Source organism: Mercenaria mercenaria, chromosome 14 (genome assembly GCF_021730395.1).
Source record: "Mercenaria mercenaria strain notata chromosome 14, MADL_Memer_1, whole genome shotgun sequence".
NCBI lineage: Eukaryota > Metazoa > Mollusca > Bivalvia > Venerida > Veneridae > Mercenaria > Mercenaria mercenaria.
In genome coordinates, this window is record NC_069374.1 from 69,222,939 (window position 1) to 69,245,848 (window position 22,910).

General features: G+C 36.4%; 1 protein-coding gene across 1 annotated transcript in view; it reads left to right on the forward strand.

Moving 5' to 3' along the window:
* Window positions 1-13,653: 13,653 nt before the first annotated feature.
* LOC123526923 (uncharacterized) overlaps window positions 13,654-22,910 on the forward strand; it is a 32,787-nt gene continuing 23,530 nt past the window's right edge. The window contains exon 1 of the mRNA XM_045306173.2: window positions 13,654-13,792. Within this exon, the coding sequence (XP_045162108.2) occupies window positions 13,711-13,792 (82 nt within the window). The 5' untranslated portion in view covers window positions 13,654-13,710. The remainder of the gene's footprint in view (window positions 13,793-22,910) is intronic.

Below are 22,910 nucleotides of genomic sequence, written 5' to 3' on the forward strand. Positions count from 1 at the left end.
CTGCCATCTGGGAAACCCGATTTGTTGTATTTTGTGCCTGAACTGACTGATGCCCATGACTTTGGCACTAAATTAAAAAAGGAGGATATGAATACATGCATCAGTCTTTATGGAAAAACAGAAAGAATTTTGCAGTAGAGAATTTAGAGAGCTTGTAAAAATTATAAAACCAAGTGTACAAGGTGTTGTTTATCCATTTGATGCCTTAAAACTGTTCATCGTGCTGAAAAGTCGTTTGGAAGAATACATATAGGTAAAAAGAAATTATGTTGCATAGCTATATTGAAACTGGAATTCTTCGAAACCAAACCTAATATGTTTTGTGTCATTTTAAAATGTGTCGCCCTACTACATATTTCTTTTGAACCGTATTGTGGAATTAATTGCGCAAGCATGTTCCTTTAAATCCATGTTCCCCGACCATAAATGTTACTGAAATGAAATCGATGGAAATAACATACTAATAATTGTGCAGAAAAGTATTTTCTGTATCATATAGCATTTCCCATGTGGTAACCATGAACTTTATATAAATATATACGTACAATGTATAACGACAACTTTACATTACAACTTCTGAGGTTTTGAACTTACATGTACTTGGATTGGTATCCCGAAACAGAACTATCAAAGCAACAATCATGTAAAGTTTTGTTGAATTTTGGAGTTTAAGGCGATTTTATCAAAATCACCTACCAATGTACTTACGTTGAATTTAATATGAAACGGACTGTCTCTCAATTATTTTATATTTATCCACTCCACAACTTCAAGTAGTTCAATGTGGAATACTTTTATCACATGTGATCTTTATCACCATCGTTACAGACCAGAAAATGAATACGAAATTTTCTGGTGATGCTGAGGAGAGCTTTGCCTAAAAATGAGTTCGGAGATTTTCGCCAGATCCTGGATTGTTTGAATTCTGTAATAATGACTAGACTTACGTACATGCATTAGTTTTTCGTCAATCGTACAAAATGACTGTGTCAGGAAAAAAAGCTAAATTGTTTCGGTTTATTCAAACCCAAAAATCACCTCCCATCAGTACTTCTGTACTTTGATTTAGAAGATGTTGTTTTCATAAATTGTTGACGACGCACGGGGAACACTTCATGGCAATCGCTAGTCATATTGATTAGAGCAATCACAATAGCTTGAGCCTTTTATGCTGTGAGCTTCTAATGTTACATATGCTCAAATCAACTCGAGTTAACCTGAAACACTATTTTTTCTTTACTGTTCATGTTTCAACATGATTACATGAGGTATAAACATGACATTACACGTGCAAATGTAGAAATTACTACAGTGTGATTTTAAATATTATAATATTACGTAGCATTTGGACATCTGATATTATATTTGGTGAATCAAGATACTAACAATAGCTGTCTGCGCGCTCAAATATTCGAAGTATGGGGTCAAAATATGGACTGGTATGAAACATTTAATTGATTTGGAACAAGTCCAAAATGACCATAATACAGCCAAAATAGCTGACAGAGTTATGTTATCTTGCCTACAGATGGAAATCATGACGATTAACAAGTGTTCAAAGTTCAAAGCCACATGTCAAATAACTTTGACAAAACGTTGCAATGTACGAAAATTGTACCAATTTCCAAGTCCTAAATGGCCATTTTTCAGCCAAAACAGTATTAGAATTATGTATTCTTTCTGCAGATAGAGACTGTTATAATAAACAATTGATAAAAGTTTCAAAGCCATTATGTCAAACAGTATACACAAAATATGAACTGGTACGAAAGCTTAACCAAGATTTGTTAGTAAAAAGAGGCCATAATTCAGCTAAAATCCTTGATGGAGTTACGCACTCTTGCCTCAAACTGGACATGGTGATGGTACTCCAGTGTTGAAAGTTTCAAAGCTTTATCTTGAAAGGTTTTGTCAAAATGTGGTCTGGTACGAAAACAACTTAAAGAGTAACTGTATTCTTTTGTGTTTCCATGATGGTAACTATACATGCTTTGCATGAAGAAAATGAGAAATAACAAGTATCTAGTTACAAACTGACAGTGACATATATTAGGCCAAGACAATGTATGTAATGTCTTAACATTTTGTTGACTAACTGTAGCAATATGTACAGAAATCAGTGTATTTAGTGAAATTTCAATCATATTTTGTTTCTACAGTGTAAGATAGTTATTCGTCAATGTTTTTGAAACTATGCTGAAAAGAGATTGACTGAACAAGTTTGCAGATAAAGTTGTCAAAACACATTTATTCAGGAATGACCTAAATTGTCCACCTGAAAACTTGTAGTATAACTGTATATTACCTGTATTTCAAGAATGATTTTCATGAAGTTTTTGTAAGTGAAAAAAGTAGGTTACTAGGTCGTGGTGGGTCTTGAACCAAGGTGTGACGCCGGCGACTTGGTGAGTAGGATAGCTCTATTTAGTCTTCGAATAGTCGAGTTAAAATTATCAGTAAATGGAATAATCAAATGATATCAGATATAATGCTTAGCAATATGATACGTCAGTTTGTTTTGGTTCCTGCTTCATAGAATTTTATGTGAATGATACTGGGCTTCTTAAATGGTATTTAGAATTACTGTTGCAATTGTACTTAAACTATTTATGTCAGCTCATACATTATGCGTTCAAGTATTTATACTTTTCAACTTCCAGACTGACCAATTTCGAGGCACAACATGATTTGGCAATAAAACATAACAGTCCCTAGATTTTAATATTACACTGTTTAAGTTTAAACAAGTAAAGTATTGCTATACAATACAAAGTCCCATAATGGAAGGCACCCAATTTTCTCCACTGCAGTATAACAGAATCAATGATGTATAAACAAACAAAAGTGTACTATATATACAATATGTTATAACACAACACTTGTATTAACCCTTATCATGATGGACACAACTGATTCCGCCTTAGCGACCAGTACAGGTCATGATCTGCCTGCACATCCGTGCAGTCTGATCACGATCTGCACTTTGCGCCATACAAAATTGAAAGATGGACAAGTTCATTAAAGAAAATTTAGCAGGTTAAGGGGTAAAATTTGCATATACAATAATCTACAGTAACAGTTGTTGATTGTTTCATAGCATCTATAAATACAAAAAAGTTTTTAATTTCAATTTTGATAACATTTTATTTTGAAAGTGGTGGGAAAATATGAGAAAATGTAAGAAATCATCATATTAAAGGGAAGTAATTATTGAGAAAATACACCGTTTTTTTAACTGGTTCCATATGACACATGAGCTTATATAAAAATATTTTACAGACAGGTCTGGAAAAGATCAATGCGGACTTCTGCATTCAGTTGTGACCTTGACCTTTGCACTAAGGTCTGGGCAATGCACATAACACATTGTTTCATCATGGCAGGCCCGTAGCTACACTGAGGCACAGGGAGGCCGGTGCCTCCCTGTTTTTCTGCCAAGATTATGAGAAAAAAAGGATATGTTTTGAGTCACCATCTTAAAAAGCATAATCGAACTGAGGCACTGCCCCGACAGGCATTAATTTGGAAGGTTGTGTCCCAACCTCCTCCATAGGAGGGTTTGTGGGGGCTCCCCCAAAAATAGGATATATGATATGAAAAACACACTTTGTTGCGCTGTTTTTATATTAAAAAGAGAAAATTACCCTTTCACTCCGCGATCTACCCCGGGTACTAATACCGATTTATGGTTCGTTTGTAATGTCTCACTTGCGATGAAGGTCTCGGATGCAACACAGGACTTACTTTTTGGGAGGTGTATGTCTATAATATTCTTCTTGATGGAGCTGCTGTTTTATCTCATACGAGTAAAATTAAATGTAAAAATGTTCAAACAATTTTCCCTAAAACCAAAGTTCCGTCTAATGTTGCTCTCATGCTGAAAAGGACATTAGTTTTCTATAAAAAAAATCTTCTTTCATACAATGACAAGGATGTTGCTACAAAGACTGGATGTCAGTATAGCTCGCCACAGAGGTAAGAGCAAAATGCGTTTTAACAAATTGTTTGCGGCGTGAAATTAAAATAAAACTTTATTAGGTTGAAAAGAACATTCAAATCCATAATAATTACAGCATAAATGGAGTTTCATCAATTGCTCACGATACCACATGTTCTACCTATCGTCTGCTTCAACAAGAAATTCTTCAAAATAAATGAAAATAAACTGCGCCGTTCTCCATCAATGATATTTTGATAAAAATGAAATACATATAAACTATAATGATAAATCATTAAGTTTCAAATGATTTTGCTTTTAGCACCAACAAATTCATCGATTTATTTTGAATCTTAACCATACTTTTAAATAAATTAGGTTTGAAAAAGAAATGATTTATATTGTAGGAAATTAGACATAAAGTAGCAAGAAACGTAGGTACATGTATGTAAACTGTTCTAGTGTCCCTACCTCCCGATCCCGAGGTTCCGTAAATCATTGCTCCGGCTATAAGTGCCCAAGTATGAAATGACAATGGGAGAGATGCAAATATTAATTCGGGATCCGAATGTTTCACGAATGAAAAATGCAGTCCTTGTGAATGTTTAGAAATAGCTATTTGGTTGGTTTAACAGGCCTATTTTATCACATATAAAGGACATTTTATGTTTAACAGTGATAGACGTTTACAGTACATTTTGCCTTAGCGGTCATTTACAGGTATTAATCATTAAGTAGCCAATCAAGAAGCTTCGCAAACTAACTATTCTATTGTGCCGAATAAAAAATACTAAGACATTGTTTTGATATACTTATGGGCAGATACATGTACTACAATACTGGAGCTTATTTGAAACTGAATAGGGAAGATCAAAGTTTAAACTAGTATCTACAACACAGTATAGGTTATATGGCGCCAAACAGGACTTCAAATTTTGGTTTCACATCTCATTTACATTGAAATAAAAACATGAGGTATGGAATGAAAATTTGCATACCTGCTTGAATCACAGAGTTACAGCAAAACCAAGTGTTAAGACTCTATTAGTCGCCTCTTACGATCATGCAAGGGTAAGGCAGTGGTTCCAATTCTTTTCATACACAGATCGACCCAGAACCGCATGGGGCCTATGGATATATTTAAAGCTGTAAGACTTAAAGTGTACTACACGAATATAATTTTTCTAGTATGATAAATATATAAATTTTTATTCGTATAAAATACTCACGAGTACAATTTTGAAGCAAAGGGTAAGAGTGTAACAAGAAGTGATCATTAGGTTCAACACATCTGACCGAAAGAGTTTTGCTACTGATCATTTAAATTCTAAATTTGACTGGAAACTTATTCTGTCACGCTCTTTGGAATAAAAGTAGCTAAATACGTCTCTCATTGGTGTAAGACACTGTTTTTCCTGCTATTTTTGAATTACCTTACATTTACAGTATTATGGTTTCTTTCTGTTTATATTATTCGAACGCAGTTATTAGGAGCTTTTTTCTCTCATTTTGTTTTACAAATGCAATGACACTGCAACTTATGCCCATATTACCAAGTATTGAGATCCAAGCAACTAAAAGGGAAAAAAACTTACCTTGTGGGTATGCATTTCGCTATTTACATTTGAAAGCAGTTTCACCATTTTTTTCATAGTATTTTAGATACTTTTTTGCATTTAGTGGCGTTTAGATTATGACGCAAATGTATCTGATAACATGTTGTACTTTTATTTTGATACAGACAGTAGACATTTTTTGACCGGTAACTTGATTCAGTATTATATCTTATAAATCTTTTGAAGATAATACTAAAATTTCTTTACTGGCGTGTCTGAATCATGAAACGACCATGAAAGGATATCAAATTAACCTGACATCCATTTCTTGTAATAGTGGTAAAACTTTTGTTGGTATTAACCAGTATGGTATCATCTACATTTAAGCAAGATGAACATTTACTGTGAAATAAAGGTCTACAGTAGAAATTATTAAATGAATTACAGTTGTGAAATATTTACTAAGCTGTAGGACTAGGAATACCAAAATCTGCATTAAGCAAATATAAAACATTTATTTTGACCGTATCCCAGAGTTTCAGATATGCATATGCAACAGAAGTGTTTTATCACTCACTGCACTTGCTAATAAATTTCATTAAAATGAACGTCTTAACTGAACGACTGAAACTTCGAGGTCTGATAAATCTACAAAAATACAGTTTACTAATATATGCGCAAACATTGACACTAGCCTCATACCCTGTCCTGATCTGTTTTATTGCTTCTTTCGATATTTGATAGAATGAAGCCCAGCTCTAGCTGAGAAAAGTCGAGATTGAACTTTAATGTAATTTTAGGTCTTAAGTTATATCAGTTTTTAACTAATGATTGGCAACTTCTACAACATCTTGGTTTTAACACTGTACATGTGAGAGGTAGACATAGTGTAGTATCGTACAATTTTGAACAATACATTGCATGTAATGTAGCAATGGTAAGTGTATAAGCGTGTAATTATCCTCCACACCGCTGACCGAAGGAGGTTTAAATTTTAAATCGGAAAATTGTTTCGCTACTCTTCGTGGTATAAAAGTAGCTAAATGCATTTCCCATTTCTACAAGACGCTGTCTTCAGGCAATCTTTTGAATTTCACATCTTCCATTAAATCATTTCATTTACATATGAGGCTGATGTCTGTTTCTATTATTCGAACGGAGTTATCAGGTGCTTTTTATTCCTATTTTATTTCACAAATTCAATGACACTGCAACTTATGTCCATATTACCAAGTAATGAGATCCAAACAACTAAAAAGGCATAAAAACTTACTTTGCGGCATTCACTACGCTTCATACATTTTAAAATCATTTTTTCCACAGTATTGTATATATTGTTTCATTTAGCGTGTTTAGATTACGATGCAAGTGTAACTTAATGAGTAACTTTTTTGACTGCAAAACTTGATTTAGTATTATATTTGGTAAATCGTTTGAAGATTATTAAAATTTCCTTTCTTTACTTGCGTGTCTGAATCATGAAATGATATCTTAATATGTCAGCCTGACATAGCCTTCAGTGCTATACTTAGATTTTTAATTTTAAGTACAGTCAAACTTGCTTGAGAGACCACACCACTCAATGACTCAGATAACAATCCTACCTTGCATTCATCCATACATCTGTATGTCACAGCTTAGTGAAAAGTCATTTCAATGTAATGTTAATTTTCATGGTAAATATTGAATAGTTTTTCTTATTTTTATATATGATATATGATATGGTTCGAATAACATTATATCTAAATTTCAGAATAAATAGTCGATCTGAATTTATTTTATTAGACTTACAACATTTTCTGATATCATACAATATGCATGTACAGTCAAACCTGTGAACAAAGACCACTCTTCAGAACAAGCAGAAGTGGTCTTTGTTCACAGCTGGTCTTTATTCGAGGGGAAGGGTCGCTTCTCATTTAGCCATTATCATGCTGATAAAAAGTATTTTTACAGCTTTTTACTTTCTTTAATATCGAGGGGTGAATGCGAAAGAGTTCTAAGTGCTTCTTTATTTATATGCACTTAGAACTCTTTCGCATTCACCCCTCGTTATGTTCTATGTATAAATTCGGCCGGTGCAAACTTGAAAATTTTCAATCAAGCAGTAATTATTATGTAAGTCGTGAAAATTCGGCGGATTTCAAATATATTCATGCCGGAACGGCCGTTATTGGGAGGGGGGCGGAGGCGCAAATATGACCCTTGGGAATGAATTAGGCCGGTCGCTGGTCGCGGTCGCCAGATGGTCGCTATTCACAGCCTTTTTATGAGCATTTTTCTATGGGGGGACCAGAGACCGGTCGTTGTCGACAGGTGGCCCCTATTCAGGGGTGGTCGCTAGCACAAGTTTGACTGTATCTTACAATTTTCCGTCATTGAGAGAAGTTATTCCCGTAATAATTATCAATAGCTTGATAGGTAGGACTATCTGCAGGAGCGGCTACATGGAAATTAAAAAACATTAAAACAACATGCTCAAAATGGTCAATTCAAATTTTTTTGGTCTTGCATATTATGTATAAGCAAGAAACATGAATTTTTCAATTGCTTTTCATAATTTAAAATTTGGGTACTATCTCTATAATATGAGACCACTTGCATTAAGATATCTGAAATGCGCGCACCAAATGAAGTATGATACTGAAATATCTCACAAATGCCACATAATTATAACGTCGTATCGTGTTTTTAAGCTGTTGTCATATAACATACCTATTCGAAAATGAAAATTGAAGACATATTTGTCACACCCCATATAGCTCCCTTCGAATATAGCTTCCCGGGGAGCTTTATTCGGCACACGTTTTCGTATATAGCTCCTTGGGACAGAGGAGCTGTATACGACAAACCCGAATATGACTCCTTATACATGCAAAAATTAAAATACTATAACAGTACTGTTCGAGTAATAAAAAGCATAAATATTTGGCAGAGTGTCATTTTGATATACGATTTTCCACACCACTTGGGAGACAGGTGGGGATTTAATAAATTTTATTTCTCGTGGCATTCATACGCATGAGCTAGAGAGCGAGAGTGCGTAGGTACACAGTCCCGAAAACGGATATAGTTAGACCAATAATCGCCAACCTGTACAAGAAAATAATAACTGGCAATTTAAGTTAGAAACATGGGTTTAAAATTTTGTATCCGGTCTAGCAAATATGACCTCGAGTCCAAATACTGTGACAGGTACTCATCTTCTGTACTATGTGACAGAATTATCAAATTTGGAAGGATCAAATGTTAATTAGGTGTACCTGAAGATTTTAGGTTTTTTTTGACGAAATAAGGTAGTTGTCCCAAAGTTCCAAGACTGTCCAGAAATATATTGGTTTAGTACTAGTTATGACCCTTGCATCAGAATTAAGGCATCATGTTTGAAATATCTGACACTATTTGGTCTTTAAAAATGCGACATAACGAAATGTCCTAAATAAGCCACGTAGTCCATGTTGCATAAAAACCCCGAGGAGCTATAATTATACGGAACAAAGCTACAGGTGTTCCTTTTATAGCTCCAGTTTAAGCAAGGGAGCTATATACGGAGATATATACGGAGAATACGAAAAGGTGCCCCGAATATAGCTCCCCGAGGAGCTATATCCGATGTGACACATATTACTAAACCTAGATTAGACACTACCGGAAAGCCTGGTAATTCATACAGCTGAGGCAAACTGAAAGACGGAGACTAAAGATAATAAAAACAAGAGGGTCATGATGACCCTGGATTGCTCACCTGAGTAAAATGAGCTATATGTTTCAAATGTCAAACTGATGATAAAATATTAAGAAAGTCAGTAGGTCACATTCATGGTCAATGAAATTCAGTTTTACGATTTGTGTGCAAAACTGTGCATGTCATCAAAATTTCAAGGCTGTATCTTAAAAAAACAAGAAAGTAGGTCAGTAGGTCAAGGTCACAGTCAAGTGACATCATATTACTTGGGGTCATCAGGTAATTGTAATTAAACAGTCATGGAAATAGGATCAGATGATTTTTAAGTAATTTTCCTATATAACTCACATAATAATAACTAAGTGACCCCAGGGCGGGGCCTCTTTTAACCTCAGGGGCATAATTTGAACAATTTTGGTAGAGGACTACTAGACAATGCATCATACCAAATATCAAAAGCCTAGATCATATGGTTTCTGACAAGAAGATTTTTAAAGCTTTTTTCTATATAAGTCTATATTAAACTTAGGACCCCAAGGGCAGGGCCTCTTCTCACCCAAGGGGTACTATTTGAACAATTTTGGTAGAGGACCATAAGACAATGCTACAAACCAAATATCAAAGGTCTAAGTGTTGTGGTTTCAGACAAGAAGATTTTTAAACTTTTTTTCCTATGTAAGTCTATGTAAAACTTGTGACCCCCGGGGCGGGGCCATATTTCACCCTAGGGGGATAATTTGAACAATCTTGGTAGAGGACCACTAGATGATGCTACATACCAAATATCAAAGCCCTAAGCCGTGTGGTTTTGTACAAGAAGATTTTCAAAGTTTTCCCTATATAAGTCTATATAAACCATGTGACCCCCGGGGCGGAGCCATATTTGACCCTAGGGGGATAATTTGAACAATCTTGGTAGAAGACTACTAGATGATGCTACATGCCAAATATCAAAGCCCTAGGCCATGTGGTTTTGTACAAGAAGATTTTCAAAGTTTTTCCTATATAAGTCTATAGCTCTACATGAACATATATACATTTACTCAACTGAAGATGTAAAAACCAAGCAAACATGACCATATGCCTTTAAATTAGCGTTTTAGAGTGACAATAATCGCAAATACGTTGGCTATTTCAAAACTCTTACTTTTCTGTAGATCTATATTAACTAAAATGTACGCGAATCTTTTTAACGTCATTTATTTTTTCCGAAATCGGTATCTTAAAAGTAACAAAAACATGTTTGAAATGCAGAAAAACGCACGAAATTGCACCCTCGAAAAAAAAATCCAGGAGAGCATGCCCACGGGCCCCCTACCAAATGCCTCCCTATTTTTTTACCTCTGGCTACGGGCCTGCATGGTGAATATGTGTGTCAAGTAAAATTAAAATCCCTTAATTGATGACAAAGTTATCAACCAGAAAAAAATGTTCTTTTGACCTTTGATCTCTGACATGCGACCTTGACCTTTGCGTTAGGGATATGGGGGTGCGTAAGACAAGTTGTCTCAATATGGAAAATATTTGTGCTAAGAAATATTAAAATCCCTTCACGGATGACAGAGTAATTGATCATATAGGGGGAAAAAACCGATTGAACTTTGACCTGCAATTTTGACCATGATCTTTGAGGTAGGGTTTTTTTCCACAAGACGCATTGTCTTAGCATGGTGTGCATTTGTGCAAAGTAATATCAAAATCCCTTTAAGCATTACTGAGTTACAGACCAGACAGGAAAAGTCCTTTTGGCCTTTGACTGCCAAGTGTTACCTTGGCCTTTCAACCAAGAGTCCGGATTTTGCACCTGACAGATTGTCTAATCAAGGGGGATATATGTGCCAACTGATATTTAAATCCTGTTTTGCATGATAAAGTTTTAGACCGGACAGGAAAAAAATCCTATTTACCTTTGATATCTTAAGGGATAATTCTTTTACACAAGTAGCCGTTAACAAACAGACTCATGTAACAGAAAAAACATTTTGACGGATTCTATATAGTGTTACCAATACATCATCAATTATTATAGTTGTTTAAGAGTGCCACTGGTCCATACAAGTTCACAGCCAGTATAACTTTTTATCTATTATTTTAAGAATGACTAATGATAACATCACGCACTACCAGTAGCAAAATAACATACTAAGTTCAACAAGGAATCGGTAAAACCGAATGATGCTCCCCGATGGATGTGTTTGTCCCAATATGGGGAATAACGTATTAGAAACAAAAACATGGAGATAATAAAAAGAAGAAAATTGGATAAAAGAAGATAATTTAAAAACTAGGTAAGGTAGAGTTATGGTTCTGTGACACTGCACTTCCGGTCAATGGCTTCTATCATTTTGTGAAGTTTCAATGAAATGCCTTTAATGCTGTTCAAGCCTTATTTTGTATAATAAAGGGAGATACATGTATTTCAAAAAACTAGGTAAAGTAGAGTTATGGTTCATTGAGACTGCACTTCCCGTTAATGGCCTCTATGATTAAGTTTCAGTACTCTTGACAAGTGGGATTTCTTTCTAAGGGTTTTACGCCTGTTTCAACAGAAACTTTAATTGGGTCTAATATCAAACAATGAAAGCAATTAACTATTTCAAATGCCTGCGGTCTATCGCTAGCAATGCAACTTAACCGCTTATAAAGGTGTAGATGTTTCCCATGGTATCAACATAAGCAATGTTTGCAAGTAAATATAAACCATCAGGTTTTGCCTTCTATTTCATTTTGTATAATATATGTTCCTCTGAGGGTACACGCAAGGCTCCACATATCTGTTGTTGAATTTGAGCTGCTGCTTTCCAGCAACACCTCGGGTGCCTTGTAAGCAGGAGTGCGAGGCTGTGAGGACCCACCAGCCATAGTTGTCACGACAGTATTCGTACTCCTGATCTTGCTCAAACACATGTCACATAACTTTACCTCATTTGAATTTTGTGAAACAAGTGTTTTCCGGCTTATATCCTTGTGAATGATTACTGAATCCTGTGAGTGCAAATATGCTATTGCTTTTAATACCTTTAATGAAACACTCAACTTTGTTGTCATAGTCTTGGCATTTTCTTCGTTGCCGACGAGACGTTATCGATTGTGCATTCTTCTATAAGTTCAGACACCAGGTATAGCTGATCACTTGCTAAGGCAGACGCCATCTAGATGCCTTAACTTACTGTGTACACAAAGTTCACGGTCAGTGAATGGTTTTGCAATCTTCATTATCTTCATAACAATCTCCTTTATGGCCACTTTAGTGCCATTCCAACGCCCTTCATATACAGTACAAAATGCCCCCTTTCCTATTTCTTTACTCATGTTCAAATCGTTTAGATGCATCCTAGGTACACATGGGAATGCCTGAGTTGTGACTGAGTGGTGGGTGCCTAAAGCTGGAATCTTCCTCCATTTTGTAAGTATTTCCGCGTTTAAAGTACGTAACAAATAAGTAATAACTAATAAATAATAACAAATAAGTAATAACAAATATGTGATAACAAATAAGTCATAAGAAGAAACTAAAATGTCCATCCAGGGCTTCCGTACTAAAACAATACACTATTGTTTAAATGTTGCTTATATCGTTGCTTATGTGCAAATTTAATACAAAAGTGTTAATTAGGTCTAGAAACAGTTGTTTGTTTCCGCTTACCCGATCGACCCAACTTTTTACCATCGACCCGAAAGGTTTTATTAAAAAGAAAGAATTTTTTTGTAGATCTACGTTAAACAAGATTATTAGTAAGTATCCAAAGCACGTACCTCCGTATAACGTCATGCCGACAAAGTGTTCTGCGCATGCTTGGCAGGAAGGTGACTTTACGATTGTGAAGTGCGAAGTTGCGATGGCGAAGAGCGACAGTACGATGGCGAATCACGATAGTGCGATGGTGACACTACGATGGTCATAGGTGACAGTACAATGGCGAAACGCGACAGTACAATGGCGATGCGCGACTGTTCGATGGCGAAGTGCGACAGCACGATGGTTACACTACGATGGTGAAGCGCGACAGTACGATGGCGAACTACGATAGTGCGATTGTGACACTGCAATGATGAAGCGTGACAGTACGATGGTGAAGGGTGACAGCGTGATGGTGACACTTCGATGGTGAAAGGCGACAGTACGATGTCGAAACTCGACAGTATGAAGGTTACACCATCATGGTGAAGCGCGACAGTACGATGGCGAAATGCGATAGTGCGATTGTGACACTGCAATGATGAAGCGAGACAGTACGATGGCGAAGCGCGAATGTACGATTGCGAGGCGCGACATTACGATGAACTGTCACTATCGTACTGTCGACCCCTCGCCATCGTACTGTCGCGCTTCGCCATCGTACCATCGTACCGTCGCGGTCAGGGACAGCAGGCGCTGGCCCTAACGGAACACCATAGATTTGTGATTTTCCTTCTTACTGAAATTATATTCCTGTTTGATTTTGCATTCTTACAGTGGATATCACTCTCTTGACGAGAGGTGCATCATTCAATATTGAAGGAATCTTTGAGGAAGAAGAAGAAGAAGAAAAATGGCGGACAGTTTCACGTACAGTGTTAAATTATTCTGTAATTTAGCAATTTTCTGCATATTTTGTGGCTTACTTTCCTGTGGTAAGTGTTGTCATTTGAAAGTATTTCTGTATTGCCCGGTGAATGAAAGTCTACATGTTTTCATTGTAAATGGCTGATATTCAAACTTCAGTTTACATTTTACTGTGACCTACTGTAGTACTGAGGCTACTCGACTTGGACTGTCGCTACTGTTTTCGTACGATATAATCGTACTGACTTTGTTGTTAAAATTAATGGTTGACCAGGATACATAAAAATGCATCCACGCACGCACGCACACATGCACACACAAACATACACACAACTACCAGACAAAGGGAAACAGACAAGCGAGAAAAACACAGTGGGACACCGCCAAAGACACACACACATATACACAAAAAAAAACACCCAGCCAACAAGCAGGAAAGACAACACAGTGGGGCACCGCCCAGGGGCGGCCGGCGACCAAAAATATGACGGGCGTTTTAACGCGCTCATAGAAGAGAGAAGAAAGAAACACCAACAACAAACAAGACAACATACGAAACACGAAATTCGAGACAAACAAAAACAAGTTGAAAATAGTGGTAGCGCCTTGAAACATTCAGTAACACGTATAAATGAAACTGGTAGGGGGTGTTAAACGCGTTTAGGGCATGCCAGCCTTGCACTTACCCTATTTCAACAAGTTTTACAAGACAGTGTAAATAAAACAACTCTCCGCTGAGAAAGGCTCTAACATTAACAAAATACCAGAACATATAAATAGGTTCAATCTAGGGTATAATTACAACATATTGTACTCAACATCTTTTCCGAAGTCAATGCACCAACAGCCTAACTTTTAAGGGCAAGACGAAGCAAGCTACAAGACAAAATTGAAAAGCATTACGGAGTCTTACACTTGATCAGTCATCGCACCCATCAAATAGTACAGCGTAGCGACTAACTATTGAGAGGTCAATCACCAAAACATGCACTGTGCTTAACTATTTCCGCATTGTATCCTCTTTTTGATAAACGTTTTACACATTTAGAAAACTAATTTTGAGGTAATTAGACTTATAGAAAAAAAAAAACAGAATGAAGCGCCAATGCAAGAATACCTATATATTTACCATATATCTCCAGCCTGTCAAAGCAGAGAATACACAAATTAAAATAACCAATCAATTCAAAACTTTAAAGAATCCGTTGACCAACCAAAATTATTAATACAAAATATCGGACTATTTGAATAAAGAAAAAATTACAGTTCCCTAGTATTAATCGATTTTAATGTTAACAATAAAATACGCTATATTTTGAATATTCCTAGTCCTTGTTTTTCTTCCTTAGATGTAATGTGTAATAAGAACATTTTCTGTTTTTTGTTTTTGTTTTTTTTTGTAAGTTTTATATGGGTTCCTTGATGCCCGAGCCCTCCTCGTTTGACTTATCGGGACTGCTTAGTTAATGATCTGATACCCCTCTGATGGAGACAGCGACATTCAAATGTGAAGATGTACAACGGATTACAGACTAAAACCGGAAAGTTTCTCAAAATTATTATATTACCAATTTGGGTCATTTGAACTTATTCCACTTGGTTTCTTTTATCACCTTGTTACATTTTTTATTTCGTTGATTTGATGTATCAGGTGTCGAAAATTTGGGAGGCATATTGTGTCTTTGACATTAGCACATACGATTCGTCCGTCTGCCATTCTGTATGTCTGCTGATGTTGAAATAACTCGTAGCCCGACCCCTTTGTTGTGGTAAAATGCATGTACTATCATGTTGTGTGTCGTTGTAGCAGAGAGCAATAAAATAAAGAAATTGAATCTGTCTGCAAATTTGTCTGTCACAGCTGCGCGTTGTGCTCAACTCATCATACCGTTTCAGCCCTTTTCAAATGAAACTTGGTACACATCATCAACTTGAGGTAGGCATGAACAAATTGTCCTGAAATTTTAAAATTGTAAAAGGTCAAGGTCACAGTGGCCTAGATACTGATAAGTCTTTTTACTGAATGAATAAACAACGCGTTCGTCTAAAGTCCCAAGTGATTTCTACAAATAAAACGGATAACGCTCAATGAACAAAAAAGGTTTGGCTGCTAATCTTTACAAAACGCTTGTCTGTAATCGGTAGATGATCCCTGTTTTCGGTCATTTGATCAAAGGTAACAGCATATAAAATTGCTTAATGCATATGGTCACAGCATATAAAATTGCTTTTGCAAACAGCTCTTGTAAAATCAAAATTTTGTTAATAGGGAATCGATCTTACCGATTTTCGTCGCGAAGCGACGAAAATCGGGATCGAATCCCACAAACGGAAACATACGAGGTATCCAAAAAACACTTTACTATCCAAATAAAAAAATATGGAGCCCGGTTTTAGCCATGGGCGTGCGACGACCCCGATTGAAATTCGGGAAAATCACGGTCTTCGTTATGTTAATAAGCGTCCGTCAGATCAGTAGGCGAAACGCAATATCCGCACAATAAGATGTCTGCGACTCGGAAAGAATATTCAAAGTAAGCTTTTTAATTTTTTTGCGTCAGAAGCTAATCACCCGGGTAACGTGACTACACTGATACAAACATGCCTACTGAGTATATAGCGTTTTTAAACGGGCGACATTTTGAACATTTATATATTTAGAGTGAGATTTGGAAAACAGTACAGTTGCACTGGCCCCGACATTTTGAAAATTTGAGAAAACAAAAACATTCTCCAACGAGTTTTTTCAGTCGGGGAATGAGAGAATAGATTCACCTTTGTGTCGCTTTTCAGATCGTTTTTTAATTCCTTTCCGGTACTTTAGTTTCTTTAAACTTCTCTGTTCTCACTAAGACTATATATTGAATTTTAAAATTAAGAAATCGGTGATTTTACTTGCAGGCATGACTGTTTAAAGGGAATTATTTTACTTTTTATTGAATATGGACGGCACTCCAGTACAGCATGTGCATGGTTGGACTGTTGACATTTTTAGAAACGTGAGTAACTAACTTTCCATTGTATAATAATAATGTAAACAAACACCCCACCCATAAGAAGCATAGAAATTCCTTATTTTTTACTTTTTTATTATTCATCAATTGAAATGGGCCTTTTAGATTATTTTTCTTAAGGCTCATGCATGTATACACAGTAATTAAATTGAGCTTATGATTCTGCCGATAAGCTGTGCACAGCCTTAGAAATATAGGGAATCAGGTCGGCTCAGGACGTTCGGTTGACCCGAGGTCCCGGGTTTTGACCCGCGAAAATCGAGAAAAACTCGTATTTGACCCGCATAAATTACGCCACGTACGTCGGCTTGACTCGCGGAAATTTACTTTGATGCATCTCAAGTTCGAAAGTTCTGCCCCTTGTCAATCAAAATCCCAGCGAATTTCAATATTGTTCGCCGGCACAAGCGGAAATATGGCAGTAGGCGGAGCGTCGTATGTTAATTAGCTACCGACAGATGTCAGTCACGCCAAATGACACGTCATTGTCTCGCGGTTTGTATTTAGATGCCTTCTCATTATCAGCGGTGTTTATTGATCAATGTGTAAATGTTAATTGATAAACAATGCAGCCTTAGATTATCGTGTTTGTACCACTTTTGTATGTTCGATACAATTACACGAGCCGGTCGGCCGTCACGGTCTATAGCAAATTTATTATCAATGCCGAGGCTTTGTTCGGGCCAAAACAAATAAATAAGCAGAAATTATACGTGGTAGATGGAAATGAATTTAAAAACAGTTATTTTTTCAAGAATTTCAAACGTTACTTTCGTTTTCCGTATTTGACACTCGTTTTCGAGCCGCCATTTTCGAACTTTTTTTATCATTTCTTACAAGATTTTTCTAGTACATCTGAATAAAAAAGCCAATAAAACGTCTGCATTTAAGAAAAATATGATCACTGTTGCCAAAGAGCTCTTATTTAGAAAATTTGCGAGAATAAAATCATGCAAAGCACCAAACCCCACCACTTTTAGGCAATGTGCAAAAATAAGACAACTAAAATATGAACTGCTTAAGAAAATTTCTGTTATGACAATGTATTTGTTTTAGATAAAGTCGGGGGGAGTTGCTTAATAACAGTATACATGTAGCTGACCCCGAAAGCGATCTTGACTCTTGAAATCTGATTCTGGACCCTTGAAATTTAGGCTGAGAGCTAGGGACTCTTGAGTTTCAGAACCTACCCAAGCCCTGTCGCTATAAATGAAAAAAATTTGATTTTAAAAGGCGGGTACATTCCCCGATCGGGCTGCGACATAACAACTAACATTTTTTGAAAAATATAAAGTATTCTTTCAACTTGGTTCTATGCACAAATTAAAATAAAATAACTGGGTTGCCTTCAGCTTTGGTAGAAATTCTGAATTATTCCCCTTTCAGATTTTTTAAAGCATAATTTTTGAAGCCCAAAAAAATTATGTGTATATTGGGGTTTTGTTCCGTATACTCACACTCATTTGACACGTGCAAATTGTCAAACAGTCAGGATAGCGTTGATAAGTGCAACTTGGCGCGATATGCAATTCGGCTCGATCTTTCTTGGAATATGTAATATGTTTTTTGCCGTATGTACAACACATTTTTAAAATAAATTCGTACTTGAAAACGGCACATTTAAAATTAATCATATCTGATCCCAAACAATTTGAATTACAAAATACAGCCTTATCTGGAGCTCTGGGGGCGCTGATTAGTGGTCAGAATTATGAAGGAATTGAATTCAAACTGTTCCATAAATGCAAGAGTTTATAGAGTTATTAGAACCTTTATCATCAGTTGAATATGTAATTATTTCACAAATCACAGGGTTTCAAATTTTGGACCCCGGCTAATGCAGTTTCTTGGAATGCGAGTAAGATAAGATTTCACAAATTTATTTTGCAAATCAAATTGTAGTCAAAATTGTTGCGGTTTTGGTTAAGGGTTTGTAGATTCGTTTTTCATTGGATAATAGAAACACAACACTTTTTGTTGGGTTGCCTTTTTTGTGTTGAATGGATTACTGATTATATTAAAAGAAATGTAGGGTCTATCTTATAATAAATCTAGAAGCAGCTATCTTACTAATTCGTACTGTATACAGTGAAGGGTATTTATAATTTAGGTACGAAAATTTGCCTTGGGGGGGGGGGTTCAGCTAGTAGTTAAGTTACGCCATCATGATGCGTTCCGAATTACTTTGGGGAGGGTCATTTTGATTTATAACGCCCCAAATAGTACGCCAAGGAAAACCGTGAAAATATTGTGTTCTAGCATGATTTTTTGGATATTCTAACATTTTTAATTGAAATGTCGAAATTTTTCAAGTAGATTTCAGATTTAGCAACGAAAGCTCATCTAAAATTTGCAGTAGTTAGTCCAAAAAAGTTAAATTTGAGCCTGGCAAATGCAATGAAGCCACTACATTATACTTTTTGTTCCATGCATTCATTCCGGGGTTCTCTAGGAATCCCTGTCGAGCATGTCCCAAACAATATGTTTAAAGTATTTTGAGGTAGGGAGCTTGACCAGTTGTTTTATGGTTCAAAATTCGCTTTAAGTTCGGCATGTGAAATTGTGTCAGGTTTGGAAAATTTTGATCTGGTTGCCAGAATGGTTAGTTGAAATCTGAATTTTGTCCCTGCACACATACCAAAATGTTGGTAAGGGTTATACATTAGGGAATCCTGAACCGTCAGATACCAATAACAATTGTAAGCATTTGGTCGGCTCCGTGTTCATCTAAACTGAGGAAGGTAGCACAGATTCTTCTAGCGCTTTACAGTCGTTTTTGCCTTTTAATGTTATCGGGGCAAAGTAAGGCCTTTAGACCACCAAGTCAAAAGGTACTTGGTTCACTGGCTTAAAGTAATGTTTGCTGTTCTGGCTGGACAGTCGTGTAAACAAACCTATCTCATACAGTGCTTTTCTTTTCAAAACTGAATTTTTAAACCGCATTTACTTTGTTTCATATACATTTTTGCAAAATTTGCTACTGTTTTTTTTTTTGATAAAAAGGTTTATTTAACAAATTTTTTCCTCCCGCCATGCCAAAATATAATTGGGGTCATTTTTTGGGCTGAAAATTGAAAAACTGCCCAAAAGTGTTAGCCCTTGACTTTTGGAAATTTCAAAAAGCTGGTTGTCCTTTGTTTTTCTAATTTGCTCATTTCCTTATTTCAGGCATTTGGCATTATACAGATATTGTTGTACGGGCCCAAAAGTGCTTTGACGACTGAAACCATTGGGCTTGAGCTCTTAAGGTATTTTCTATCTTTCTGTTTCTTTATTATGTTGCAGCTGTGGGAAGCATTTCATCATCAAAAAGCATAAATTACTGATACAAATTGATTGTGGGGACAGATTTTGCGATTGAGTCAGTGCACAGAATCAATACCAAGGAACATTAGGCTAAAAAAAATTGTCTGTTTCCTGTATCCTGACCTACATAAATTTTTGGCCAGACCCTAAATGTTTTTATGGCCTTGAGAACATTTTTTTTCAACTTTTGACAAAAAGTCGCAAAACTGCACTTTTTATGCTTTAAACATGGACAGGGGATGTTATAAATCAACTTACTGATGCGTCTAGAGGCATAACCCCCCTATTTGTATTCATTTTTTGACACAAAAGTAATTTCCAAAAAGTCTCCCTAAAAATAATTTTAAAAAATCCAAAAAAAAAGATTTTCCGACCTACCTCCCCTAATTTTTTGCATGTTACCAGAAACAAAGAATTTTTTTTAGGCCTTAGTAAAGACTCCATTTCATTTTCTTGATGAAAAAAAATTTCTGGACAAAACCATAAAATTTTAATACATGTATGCAAATTTAAACAATTATTAGCTCGATACCTGTCACAGGGTGACAACATGAGTTGATTCCGGTCATGACATGTGTCAAAAATTTTGGGTAAAAAATTCTTCTTCAGAACCACTGGGCAGATTTACACCAAACTTCACAGAATGATCATGGGGTGGTCCTTTTCAAAATTACCCAAGAATTTAATTCCCATATAGAACTCACTGAAAAGAAAAACTTTGAAAATGATTTCTTTAAAAAAATTTTGTTAGCCGGCAGGGCTTTTCACCCTTGTATGACAGAGGCCTATTTTCGGCCATTTCCCCAAATTCCAAAAATATTGCATTTTTTTCCCAGCACCCCAAACTGAAAGGGTAACATTTCCCAAAATCACATCAACAAATGGTTTTATTTGTTTACAGTTTATATTCCCGGGAGAAGGGGTTTCTCAGATATTGATTTTTAGCTCATCTGTTACAAAGTGACAAGGTGAGTTTTTGTGATCGCGCTGATCCGTTGTCCATCCGTCTGTGCGGGGCGTCCGTAAACTTTTGCTTGTGACCACTCTAGAGGTCACATTTTCATGGGACTTTATGAAGTTGGTTGGGGTCTCTTTTTATCAATTTAAAAATGTTTGATTTGTGTTTACAGGTTAACTTCTTGAGAGCCGTCAGTACAAAATGGAAGGTCAACAAATCCAGTATACTTGAAAAGCAAGAAAGAAACACCAGAAAATATGAAAAGACGAAGACAAGAGAACTTGAAATAAAAAAAAACTTTTAAGGATAGTTTCGGGATTTACTTGGAAACTAAATTTATTTTGAGAACAGCAGTGTTGACGAAGCTCTGTTACTTAAAGAGATAATGTAAAACATTGGGTTTTGTTATTGTCGAGCCCGCTTGTGGAAGCAAAGACATATTTGTCCAAATGTCTGTTCGTGAATGTGCATGTGTGCGTCTGTCCGGATTTGGGTTTGTCCAGACCATAACTGGACATGCATGGAGCAATCTTGTTTATATTTGGGTATAATGTTAACTCAGTGAGACGGAGTGCCATGCACAAACCCCAGGTTCCTATCTAAAAGGGCCAAGGTCACATTTACAGGTCAAAGGTCAAATCCAAAAATGATTGTCCGGAGCATTTCTTCTTCATGCATGGAGGGATTTTGATGTAACTTGGCACAATTGTTCATCATCATGCGACAGTGTCTTGCATAAGATCCTAGAGTTACTTCCCTTTGTTACTATAAATAGCTTACATTTGTAACTTTTTTATTACTGGTCATAGGGAAAAATCAAGACCACTTTTCTGTAGTACAACATGCATGTTACATCCAATTTTCAGGTGTATTTTGACCTATCTCTGCTGGTGCGGATTTTTGTGTGGACTTAGAATTTTTTTATATATTTTTTTTATGCCCCCGAAGGTAGGCTTTATAGTTTTTGAACCGTCTGTCGGTCCTGTTCGCAATTTTGTGGTTTCTGGGTCCATATCTTTTGTCATTGATGGATGGATTTTCAAATAACTTGGCATGAATGTGTCCACAGTAAGACGACATGTCACGCGCAAGTCCCAGGTCCGTAGCTCAAAGGTCAAGGTCACACTTAGACGTTAAAGGATAGTGCATTGAGGGGCATGTCCGGCCATATCTTTGTCATCGATGGATGGATTTTCAAAAACTTGACGGGAATGTTTTAAAACACAGTAAGACGACGTGTCGCGCGCAAGACCCAGGTCCGTAGCTCAAAGGTCAAGGTCACACTTAGACGTTAAAGGTTAGTGCATTGAGGGGCGTGTCTGGTCCATATCTTTGTCATCGATGGATGGATTTTCAAATAACTTGGCATGAATGGGGACCACAGTAAAAACGAGTGTCGCACGCAAAAACCATGTCCTTTAGCTCAAAGGTCAAGGTCACACTTAGACATTAAAGGATAGTGCATTGATGAGCGTGTCCGGTCCATATCTTTGTCATCCATGGTTGGATTTTCAAATAACTTGGCATGAATGTGTACTACAGTAAGACGACATGTCAGGCACAAGACCCAGGTCCGTAGCTCAAAGGCAAGGTCACACTTAGACTTTTAAAGGTCATTTTTCATGATAGTGCATTGATGGGCTTTTCCCGGTCCATATCTTTGTCATTATGCATGGATTTTAAAATAACTACGCATGAATGTGTGACACAGTAAGACGACATGTCGTGCGCAAGCCCCAGCTCCGAGGTCAAAGGTCCTTAACTCTGACATCATTCAAATGCCATCGGGCATGTGTCATCCTATGGGACAGCTCTTGTTTTTAATTATTTTTTTTTAAATTTACGTTCCTTTGTTGTTACTGTAAATAACTTATATTGTAACTTTTTGCAATCTTTTTTTTATTTGGC